This window comes from Lithobates pipiens, unplaced genomic scaffold (genome assembly GCF_037356315.1).
Source record: "Lithobates pipiens isolate NorthernLeopardFrog02 unplaced genomic scaffold, aLitPip1_a1.2 Scaffold_3, whole genome shotgun sequence".
Taxonomy (NCBI): domain Eukaryota; kingdom Metazoa; phylum Chordata; class Amphibia; order Anura; family Ranidae; genus Lithobates; species Lithobates pipiens.
Genome location: NW_027507790.1, coordinates 144929615 through 144942272, shown reverse-complemented (window position 1 = coordinate 144942272; position 12658 = coordinate 144929615). Strand labels below are relative to the sequence as shown.

The window sequence follows — 12658 nt, the reverse complement described above, 5'->3', positions numbered from 1 at the left end:
ATCTCTCTTGGTGCTTCCATCTCCTGAGGGATATCCTCTGCAACAGCAGCAAGCGAGCCCTTGTCCAAAAGCTGCTCTGCAGTCCCTCTATTTAGCACAGCAGAAATTTACAAACAGAGATCTCATTTATTAAGCCAACAGGCTTGTTGCCCATATGTCCCAGGCTACTTTCTCTGTGCTCCCATCAGAGGTCCTACGCAGTACAGCTCCACCTGCCCAAGGAGACACAGGACAGAATGGCTTCACAGCAGATGCATTGCACATATCACTTTTGTTTAAATTAAACTGTGGCAATACATTTTTAAACACAGCAGGCTACAGTACCATAAGTTCACCACCTTGCTCGGGTGGCGCTTCTTTGATCTCAAGGACACTTTTGCTGTCAGCAGTGACAGACCGCAGTAACCTATTATCACAAGTAATTTCAGACATTTTATTTTTACCATTTAACATATTCTCGTCACAAAGGTCAAGTGCCCTCTTATCCATCAGAGTGGCACCACAGTTGTCCCAGGCTACCTCTAGCTCCAACACCCAGAGCTCCCTGGAGGTTTCTAGGGACACCTCAGCAGCCTTATATACTGTTGCTAGGGGGAATAGCATATCCTGCTTAGCGATCACCCCTACCCCCATTAAGCATAACATTGTCCGCATTAGTCAACTCAGTCATACGCCATAGTAAGTTTCACATCATCACATTCAATTTGACCACTTGCCTTCCCACTGAACAGGGCACTGCAGTGAGGCAAGTCCTTTTCTACACCAACAGTGGATCTCCCCTGTGGGATCACTTCCACTTCAGTGTGAGCAATCACACAGTCAGTCTTTCCCATGACTTCAACAGCACCAGTCTTACCCATCTGTGTAACAGGTCTTACCATGTTCACTTGAGTACGTTGACTTTCTTCTACTGGACAACTCCCTCTGTTAGCCACGGGATTAAACTACAGCAGGCACAACAGGAATTTCCTCTGTTGGCAGGGGTGACTGCAAACATTTTAAAACCGGAATCTGGGCTTGCAGACAAAGCATTCAGCCCAGCAACATTATCTCCCGCTATGTTCCTTAACCTAGGACAAGAAAAAATGCCATGTCCCAGTTAACCATATTCCAGGCATGGTAGTTGGTGACTTTCTCCTGTTGCTAAGGAAGATGGCACTCTCCCGACATGCAGAATCTCCCTGACATCTCTATGGGGATTGGGGGCCACCTCTTCCCTGTAGATTGCCCCATACTCAGTCACTCCAGAACAACTTTGCAGTCCAGCAAAAAGATTTAGAGCACTCTCTCTTTAAAGCACATTGCCTTTCTCTTGCAAGTTCACCTCACCTGCACACAGCGATTGGATGGGGCAAAATACTGTAAAATTCTTGAGGAATTCTGCTGCCCTCTGCCAGAAAGTTCTCAGTGGGAAGAAGGTTTACCTTTTTAACATGACAGTGACCCAAACTACACAGCAAAAATGACCACACAGTGGTTGAAGGAGAAAAAGGTGAATGTCCTTGCAGGGCCTAGTCGGAGCCCAGACTTAAACCCCATTGAATATCTGTGGAATGAATTGAAGACTGCAGTCCACAATCAGTCACCATCAAATGTAACTGAACTTGAGCAGTTCTGCAAGGAAGAGTGAGCAAATATTGCAAAGTCTAGATGTGCAAAGCTAGTGGAGACATATTCCAACAGACTAAAGGCTGTAATTAAAGCAAAAGGTGGTTCAACAAAATACTGAGGGGGTAATCGTTTTCCCAACTCGGTGATTTAATTTGTGAACTCTCTTTATTTTTTTCTGACATGTTGGTGTTATATCTTCCACTTGGATGTTATAAGTTGCAATGAGTAAATACAGCTAGATAAAACAAAAACTGTGTGTGTCTTAAAGTGGTTGTAAACCCTTACAAACCACTTTGAACTACAGGTAAGCCTAAATAAGGCTTACCTGTAGGTCCAAGAAATACCTCCTAAACCTATACGGTTTAGGAGATATTTACCTGAAGACAGCCACCACTGTCTACGGCGCATGTGCCATAGACAGCGGTGCGCAGGCGCACTGGGTAAGCCGCAGATCGCGGCGATATGCCGCGAGTGTCGGCCCCGTGCGCAGTAGCGGGAGTGACGTCATCGCTGCTCCAGTGAATCACAGCGCCGGAGCAGCGAGACCCACCAAGAAGATGGACGCTCGGAACTACAGGGGACAGCGGCGACTTCGCTGGCTCCTGTGTCAGGTAAGTGACACATAATGGATTACTATGCGATGCATAGTAGTCCATTATGCTTTACATTTGCAGGGAATCAAAGAGGAAGTAAACCCATCAGGGTTTACTTCCTCTTTAATTTCAGGCTGCAAAGCAACAAAATATGATTATTTTAAGGATGGGTAATTCTTTTGTATACCCACTAATATATAAATGTAACACAAAAAATCCTTAAAATCCCTCTACCCTGTTGAGCTCCAGGCTTCTCTGTTATTATAGATGATCATCATAGTAATGAATTTGTAGATGAAACGGAAATGGTAATTTTCTCAGCTTTCATATTCATTACATTTCCTTCTATATATGATTAAAAACTTGTAAATGACATACATCGCCTATGCTGTGTTATGTAATCTTGCCCCCATGTAATTGCTTTGAACAAGCAGATAATTCTTCTGTCTGTAGTCTTGGTCCTTACATCTCCCAGTCTGTTAAATAGAATTTGATTTCATTTAAATAACGCCACAGCTGCAGTCTGCACATTTCAGTCCTCTCAATGCCCTTCCATATGAATATGGGCTTTCCTTACTGTCATTTTTATTAACGACGAGCCAGTTTTGCATTCATCTCTAATTTGTTGCACATAACTAACTACTCGGTGCTACGCTCGGTCAGATTGTGCCACTTGTTTCATAAACAAAAAAAGCAACAAAGCCCCAGTGACCCTTTTCTACCCCCAGAGCTTTGCTTTCCCTTGCCAAGTGTACGGTTCAATGTTCGGTCACCTGTATCTGTTGGTTTAGCACATTTTAAAATAGTTCTCAGCACCCTTCTTGTTCTGTGCAGCTTATTTTTAAGCTTCAAACATTGCCTGGCTCATTATTCCCAAAGAAGGTTAAGGCCTTCTTGTCAGACCGGAACTGCTCACTAATTAGAGTGCGGCACTTGGCACTGAACGTGTCGCGCTTGCAAGCTTTCCTACTGCGATCACTTCTATTCAGATTCCCCTATTATAATTGTACAATGGACATGGGTGTCACTAGATAGCTACGGCGTGAACACAGCAGAAGCCACTCATACTCAAAGAAAAAAACAAATTTATTTGTTAGCAGCTCATAACCTTAACTCCTTCAGATCCGCGCTATAGCTGAATGATGGCTACAGCACGGATCTACCTTGTGGGGAGGCTGTCACCGAGACACGAGTGATCACAGATCAGCCCCTTACCACTTGATGAGCTGTCAGCCAATGACAGCTGATCACGTGCTGTAAACAAAAGGTCGGTAATCAGGGATTTTTCCACCGGCTTCAGTGCAAGTGACATCGGTCCCGAAGAGGAAGAGGTGAAGCCGCCTCATCTGTGCCCACTAATACCGCCTTCCAGTGCCCACACAGTGCATACGTGCCAGCAATCAGTCCCACCTATCAATGCCCACCAGTGGTGCCAATCAGTGCTGCCGATCAGTGCCATCTATTAGTGCCTTTCAGTGCCACCTATCAATGCCCTTCAGTGCCACCCATCAGTGGCGCCTATTAGTGCTCATCAGTACTGCCTTATCAGTGCAGCCTATCCGTGCCCATCAGTGAAGCCTATCGGTGCAGCCTCATCAGCGTACATCAATGAAGGAGAAAAATGACCTGTCTGCAAAATTTATTAACATAATATAAAACTGTTTTGTATTTTTTATTTATTTATTTATTAATTTTGGTGTTTTTTTATTTTTTTATTATTTGAACAAAAAAAAAAAAAAAACAGTTGATCAAATACTACCAAAAGAAATTGTGGGGAAAAAACTATAAAAATTTAATTTGGGTACAGTTTTGTATGACTGCGCAATTGTCATTCAAAGAGAGACTGCTAAAAGCTGAAAATTGGTCTGGGCAGGAGGGGGTTTAGGTGCCCAGTAAGCTGAACTACACTGCATCTGAGCACCACAAACCAAAAATTATGTTTAATTCATTTTTATTATTCAAAGCAAACTCACCCATCCATCCAAGCCTCCATGATTTATTTTTTTTGCTAAGAAATAACTCGTACTCATTCATGTAGCCTAGGCCTGGAAACCAGGAAGAAGCTGGAAGCAGTACTTTTACCCATAACTTGATTCAAAATAATGTTCTTTAGTAAGAAACATGCATTCCACATTAATAATTTATGCTACCAAAATTCTGTGTTTGATGTAAATCACCTCTATTGTTCCCGTTTCCTTTTGCCAGAAGCTGCCAATTTGTTGAAGACCAGTAGTACGTGATCTGGCTCGTCGGGGTCTGGGGTGCGCAAGTGTCGGCAATCCACTCTCGCTGTGATCACACCACAATGGGAGCCCAGCAGTGTGTACCGCAGACTCGATGTCCGCTGGCACCCGCTGATTATTCAGTACACAGGCAGAACAGCGATCTGCCTATGTATACAAGGCAGATTGCCATTCTGTGAAGAGGGAAGGCATCGATCCTATGTTTCTGCAAAGCAAGGACAAGGATCTTTGCCTTCCCTTAGCAAAAACACCTCCCCCACAGTACAAAACCACTGGCTAAGAACACATTTAGCCCTCTAATTGCACCTGATGGTAAACCTTTCCCAGCCAGTGTCATTAGTACAGTGACAGTGCATATGTTTAGCTTTGATCACTGTATTAGTGTCAGTGTCCGATTTGTCTGCCGCAATATCCCAGTCCCGCTATAAGTCGTTGATCGCCACCATTAATAATAAAAAAAAAATATCCCACAGTTTGTGGCTGCTATACGTTTTGCGCAAACCAATCACACTTATTGGGATTTTTCTAACACAAATATATAGCATAATACATATTGGCCTAAATTTATGGACATTGTGGATATGTTTTATAGCAAAAAGTAAAAAATATTGTTTTGTGAGGGTTTTTTTTTTTCAAAATTGTGTTTTATTTTGTTTTGTTATATGTTTATAGTGCAAAAAATAAAAACCTCAGAGGTGATCAAATACCACCAAATGAAAGCTCTATTTGTGAGGGAAAAAAAGGGCATACATTTTATTTGGGTACAGCGTCATACAACTGTCAGTTAAAATAACGCAGTGCCATATCACCAAAAATGGCCTGGTCAGGAGGGGGGGGGGGGGGGGGGGGGGTGTGTTAAACCTTCCGGATATGCTGTTGGCAGATTGGCCTCTACAAATTTGGCACAGTGCCTAAAAATTGAGAGCAACTGAGCGTGTGCAGCAGTATTACTGGATATTAACCACTTCAATACTGGGCACTTTCACCCCCTACCTTCCTAGACCATTTTTCAGCTTTCTGCGCTCTTGCACTTTCAATAAGAATTGTGCGGTCATGCTACACACTACCCAAATTAAATTTTTATCATTTTGTTCGCACAAATAGAGCTTTATTTTGGTGGTATTTATTCACGTCTTGCGGAAATTTGGAAAAAAACACAATATTTTCTTCTTTCTATTTTAAAAGAAATCGAATTTTGTCATAAATTTAAGCCAAAATGTATTCTGCTACATGTTTTTGGTAAAAAAAAATTTGGTTAAGTGTATAAAAATTGGTTTGTGTGATCACAGAAATATGTATGCAAATGATCATGTGCAGATGTGCGCCGGTGATCACGGACATATGTGTGCAGATAATCATTGGAACGTGTGATTTTAGCGGGACATATGTGGGGGACAGGTGTTTTTATTATTTGGGGGACATGTGTTTTGAGACATTGTGTTTTACACTGTGTATTTACACTAGGTTGGTGATCATTGAGTAAAAAGTTGTAAAAAACAGCACATACTCACTGATCACCAGATGGCTGCAGCGATCCGCTCTCCTCTCCTCACCAACCACTTCCGTGTGAGGAGAGGAGAGCCTATTACGTAGCAGCAGGCTCTGTGTTTACATCACATAATGGCTGTGATTGGACACAGCCATCATGTGATCAGGAGGGCCAATCACAGAGCCCTCCTGCCGATCGGAGATGCGCCGTGTCCGGGTGACACAAGCTCATCGGGATCACGCCACTGCGCGCAATCCCCCTCCTTCTGAAGGACGTTCCTGAATGTCCACTCAGGAGAGAGCTCCCACCCGGCTGTATATGTACATTGGCCAGGTGGAAAGTGATTAAACAGTATAGGCACTTATTTTTGAAGTTTTACATGGCTATACCTGCAAAAGAGACCAGTCTGAAGTGATCTAGCAGGACTTAATTTTTTGACTAAAGTTTCACTTGAAATGTAAAAAAAAGTTCAAATAGGATAGTATATAATATTTACGTATCTATTTACTAATGCTAGCAGCATAAGCATTAAAAATAAATATAGTTCCACTTTAACCACTTGCAGACTGCCCACCGTACATTTACTGTGGCAGGGCAGCCGCTCTGTGCCAGATCTTAGCGGTTTGGAATTTTATGTGGGTATTGTAGTATGAATTCTATTGCTGTTCCTTTGAAAATGGCCAATGTTTTTGTCTAAAAGAACATAAGGAGAATTCAATTTCACTTTTTACTAGGGCTGTGGAAATTAAAGATTAATTCCTCGATTAATCGTAAATTTTTTTGATGGATCAAAATTTTTTTGATCAAAATACCTCTCCAGCGGCTTCTGGGTCTTCAAGGAGTTCCGTCGGAGATCCGGTGACGTCGATGTCCGATTTAATGATTTCCCCAAGTGCCTCCGTCTGATAACGAAGGGAAGGGGGGGAGGAGTCCGGAGACGTTGAAGTTCTGATTGAACGTAATGCGTAAGGGGAGGAGCTACGCATGACGTCATCCGCTACTACCCTACAGAACTAACATGATTGTCGGCTTTACATGCTGTGTTTTTATCATCTTTATGTGAGTAGTTTATGTTTGAACACAACAATTAAATCTTACACTTAAGCGGTGAACACTTAGATCAGGGGTCTTCAAACTATGGCCCTCCAGTTGTTCAGGAACTACAATTCCCATCATGCCTAGTCATGTCTGTGAATGTCAGAGTTTTACAATGCCTCATGGGATGTGTAGTTCCACAACAGCTGGAGGGCCGTAGTTTGAGGACCCCTGACTTAGATCTTTTCTTTCTACCAATGACCTGGTGTCCTTACTGAGATCTAAGGAGACATGAGAGAAGTTTATGGTTCGTGTTAACCCTTTTGATACCCGCTTGCATGACCACCTGTTTGCACAGGGGTCCATGCCATAAAGTGAGCGTGATTAGTTTGATCGGAGGTGGAGGGATTGTCACGCTACTGTGGGGAAAATAAATAAATGACTTGCGTTAGTGCTACAGTTTGAATTTAAAATGTATTTGTGTGAACTGTGAAGTTAAGTCATGGATTGTGGAAACTAACTAGTGTCAGGTGATTGTACATAGTGTATACCACATTTACCACTGACTAATGCAGAGTTACAATGCAAGGAGATCAGCTAAAAGTAGTTGGATCTGTATGTGCGTTATAATGGATTAAAAAAAAAAAAACGATTAATCAAACACACATTTTTTAATCAGTAACAGCCCTACTTTTTACCTCTATTGGCTGTAGAAAGCCTTCAAGCCTGACTGCTAAATGTGAAGACAAAATTACTGACGTTCCTGCAACTAGTTAAGAAAAAAAAAAGGACACTTTAATTGTGTATTGCAGGTTTAGCTAATAACAGCAGTTTTTATTGTTTCATTTCTACACCTTCATAGTAACACATGTGGATTATGCAATGCTTCTTTGTTTTCTGTTATAAGGCATGTAGCATAGGGCCAGACTGTGGTCTTGTTTGATCTTCTTTCCACGAAGGGTTATATTTTGGCACATTCTTACTATAAAATCTTGGCAGTGTCTCTGATGTTTCTTGTTTTTACAGTCATGCTTATGTTTGTCTTTTACAAGGCTGGAAAGCCTGTACGCAGGTCCACAGCAGGCCCTCACCTTTCCACTGGCCCAGGGAATCATGGAAAGCAACTATTAAAAGGAGATAGCGCCAATGAATTCCAATCACATGGCTCAAGTAGGAGGTCTTCAGGAAATGACCAGAAACTGGTGGTGAGTTTCCCCGATGCGTTCCTGAAAATTTCCTAACGATAATAAACTGCAAGTAAAAAGTGAAGTTCGGACCAAAAGAATACCCACAGTGGTTAAATATAAACTGATTTTATATGTATAAATCACGCCATATGTATGTTTTATATATTTATTGTAACCATTTAATTCATTGGACCGTTTGAATAGTCAGTCTAAATTGTTTCCAAAGTCTAAATCATACCCTGATTCATTCTGTGAACCAACTTCCTTATAAGCCTAGTAGTTTCTTAATATCAATATCGTCATAAAATTTTATCTTTTTGCAAGTATTACAATATATGCCTCTCTGTTATGGTATGAATAGTGGATGCAGTTTAGTTATGTCATGGTTCTGTGTTCTAGCACTGGGTTCCTGCCAATCCACCCTGAACCTAGGTATTATTAAGCGTTTGCACCTGTGGGATAGTGTTCGAGCAACGTGTCTTCACGCTGAAGCCGGACCTCTCTGTTCCTCTGGCGTATGCTGTTTCTTCAGTACACTTGTATTCGTTGTGTTTGTTTGGTCTTGTTCTCTGTGTTTTCCCTTTTGCTGCGCTCTTGTATTTCCTTTGGTTCCTGTCTGTGTATCCCTTTGTTTTCTATTGCTGTGGGTGCTCTTCATAGCATTGTTTCTTGTTGTTTTGCTTTGCCCCTCATTCCTGCTTGCTGTGTCCACTCTCTGTGCTATTGCCCAGCTTCCCCTGCTCTCCTATGCGTCACATTTGTTCCCTGCACCCTACCTCTAGTGTCTCTTCTTGCTAGCTGCTGTAGTGTTTCCTTTGGTCCTTGTATCCTGTGTGTACCCTGGGTCAGGGCCGCTGTTAAAAATCATGGGGCCCCGTACAGTCTACCTGGCGGGGCCCCCACATAAGCCTGAACCTGAGCACCCCTCCCTCTAACCCGTGGACTGTGTACAAGGGAGAAATGCAGGGTTTAATATACATATACTGTATATTAACACAATAGAAAGTACAGCAGGGAAAAGACTTTCACTCTGGGCACGGTGAATACCCACAATATTTTAGATATGTGGGAGAGCAGTATGCAGTATGGCCAACTTTATGCTCAGAGCCCGGGCCCAGTCTTTACCTCCACCTAACATCCCCCGACTTCACAAGTACCTGGTCCTGCTGGCTTCTTTTATCTGGAGTCCTCATGCAGTGCTTCTCCTGGGGTGGGGGGGCTTGGATCCTCTTGATCTGGGAGCGTGGGGACCGGCCAGAAGCTGAGCTCTTCTAAAACCTCTGCTCCTTCCACCTGGGCACGAAGTTGGACAGCCGGAAGCAGAAAACAAAGTATTTAAACACTTTCGGGAGTAATCTGCAGCCGTATGTCCAGACAATTACATTACACAAGTCCCGGCCGGCGTATTGATATAGAAGAGACTGGGACTTGTGTAATGTACTGTATGTAATTGTCTGGACATACGGCTGCAGATTACTCCCAAAAGTGTTTAAATAATTTGCTTTCTGCTTCCTCCCATGCACACTACATGGGACCCTAGCTCAGGATTAGTATAGTCCCTATAATGTGGGAGTCCCCCCTCTGCCTCTGGGCCCCCCTACAGGGCAGGGCCCAGTACAGGAGGGCTGGTGGTCCCCCCCTATCAGCGGCCCTGCCCTGGGTCCATTCTGTGTGCTATGACTGCTGGCACTGTACCTGCACGGGTGTGTTAGAGACCTGCAATCTGGGGGCTGTCTTACAGCTCAACATCCACACCTCCAGTGTCTCTGGTGAAGACCAGGCGGCTCCTTAGATCCTGCGACTCTGACACTCCTCAGATCATGACTTATAAGACAGCAACTAGGGATGTACCGAAATTTCGGCCGCCAAAACATATTGGCTGAAAATGGCCCTTTCGGCAAAAAGCTGAAAGAGAATTTTCGCCGATGCTGGCCCAGCAGGCCCCGTCCCCAGTACCGCCCATCACGGGGGTGTCATTCCATCTTTACTCCCTCCTCCGCCCCTCCGTCCTCACCCATGCTGCAGTCAGCCTGTGGGGTCTCCCTGTAAAGTCCCCCTCTCCACAGCGGTGGCTGCATATGGCTCCTCAGCCGATGTGTACAGCGACTGTGCAGGAGCTCGGGCACGCTGTTTACTGTGAAAGTGAAAGCAAAGGAAAGGCGTCTAGCAGTGTATGCTGTGCTCTCTGCCTCCCCCTAGAGTGCAGTACTCAGCATGGAGATTAAGGTACAGAGCTGCAGCTGCCAATTTTTAAAAAGACTGTCTATATATATATATGTATGTATGTATGCCTCTGTGTGTGTGTGTTGTATGTGTTATATGTGTGCATGTATATGTGTGTTAAGTGTGTATGTTTATGTGTGTATGTTTTATGTGTGTGTGTGCGCATGTATGTGTTATATGTGTGTTTTATGTGTGTATGTTTTTATATATATATATATATATATATATATATATATATATGTATATATATATATATATATATATATATATATATATATATATATATATATATATATATATATATATATGTGTGTGTGTGTTTTTATATGTGTGTGTTTTTATATGTGTGTGTTTTTATATGTGTATGTTTTATATGCACTGGTGAGACACAGGCAGGCTACATGACAGGCACTGGTAGGTTGCTGGGCACAGTGAGGCTGCATATGATGTACACTGGTGAGGCTGCATTGATCTCCTGTAGCATGTCCACAGTCTCTGACGAGCTCCTGTACCATTCCTGCAGTCTCTGACCAGCTCCTGTAGCATGCCTGCAGTCTCTGACCAGCTCCTGTAGCATGCCTGCAGTCTCTGACCAGCTCCTGTAGCATGCAGTCTCTGACCATCTCCTGCCTGTAGCATGCCTGCAGTCTCTGACCATCTCCTGCCTGTAGCATGCCTGCAGTCTCTGACCATCTCCTGCCTGTAGCATGCCTGCAGTCTCTGACCATCTCCTGCCTGCAGCATGCCTGCAGTCTCTGACCATCTCCTGCCTGCAGCATGCCTGCAGTCTCTGACCATCTCCTGCCTGCAGCATGCCTGCAGTCTCTGACCATCTCCTGCCTGCAGCATGCCTGCAGTCTCCATCTCCTGCCTGTAGCATGCCTGCAGTCTCTGACCATCTCCTGTAGCATGTCCCCAGTCTCTGACCATCTCTGTATAAAAATATTTTTTAAAAATAGTCAATTTCGGTTTCGGTTTTCGGGATCAAGGAAGATTTATTTTTGGTTTCGGTTTCGGCACCAAAAACCCATTCGGTGCATTCCTAACAGCAACCAATCAGATCTAAGCTTCTATGAGTTTTGAACACTCTTTGGGATACTGAAGATATGGACAGTAACATTTTATTATGAAAAAGGTTCAACTGAGACATTTTTGTATAGCCATTGATGAGTGTAGGCATTTAACTCAGTCAATTTTGGCTGTTAAATTTCACTGCACTGTTTTGTTTACACATGTTTGGGCTTTGCACAGTTTAGAAACCTTGGATGTGATATCTGTGGGTGATAGTAGCATTTTAGATGTGATAATATTATTTTAGCATTATAGTATTGATGCCTGGAATTACCTTTGCTTTAAGGCCCAACTCCAAGATGAAGAAAAAAAAAACCCCCCTTTAGTTGGGCCCACGTGCAATGGTAAAATGCTTCATGTCTAGCGGGAGAATGTAATGCCTACCTTACCTTTTTACTCTGATGCTCTCGTCTTCTCCCTGACAGTTTGGACTGTGGGCAGTTCCCCAGCTTCATAATGTACAAAGCAGGGCTATTAACCTTGCATCGTACTTGAAGAAGTTTGATGTGTGACTATGGCAAGGCGCGCCTTCGAGAAGAGGCTTTGTGGGAGTCACACAGATGTTAAGTGCCTACAAGAGCAGACGTAATGTATTGTGCCTTATCCCTCTATACCCATACTCAACAAGCAGGTTACCCTTGAAGTATGAGGCGCTCCAGTGCAAGGGAATTATTTATTTATTTTACTGGAGTTGGACTTCAAGCATTAGATTTAGGATGGGTTCACACTATCTGATGTGCCGTATTTATCGGCGTATAACACGCACCCCAAGTTTAGGAGGGAAATTTAAGGAAAAAAATCCTTTAGGAGGGAAGTTTAACAACTTGCAGACCGGACCATTTTGCTGGTCAAAGACCAGAGCACTTTTTGCGATTCGGCACTGCGTCGCTTTAACTGACAATTGCGCGGTCGTGCGACGTGGCTCCCAAACAAAATTGACGTCCTTTTTTTCCCACAAATAGAGCTTTCTTTTGGTGGTATTTGATCACCCCTGCGGTTTTTATTTTTTGCGCTATAAACAAAAATAGAGCGACAATTTTGAAAAAACGCATTATTTTTTACTTTTTGTTATAATAAATATCCCCCAAAAATATATAAAAAAACATTTTTTTTTCCTCAGTTTAGGCCGATACGTATTCTTCTACATATTTTTGGTAAAAAAAAAATCACAATAAGCGATTATTGATTGGTTTGCGCAAAAGTTAT

At 43.0% G+C, this 12658-nt stretch overlaps 1 protein-coding gene across 1 annotated transcript in view; it reads left to right on the top strand.

Moving 5' to 3' along the window:
- The window catches only part of LOC143940699 (uncharacterized), a 191727-nt gene that overhangs the window by 17866 nt on the left and 161203 nt on the right, over positions 1-12658 (top strand). The window contains exon 4 of the mRNA XM_077462345.1: positions 8024-8176. Within this exon, the coding sequence (XP_077318471.1) occupies positions 8024-8176 (153 nt within the window). The remainder of the gene's footprint in view (positions 1-8023; positions 8177-12658) is intronic.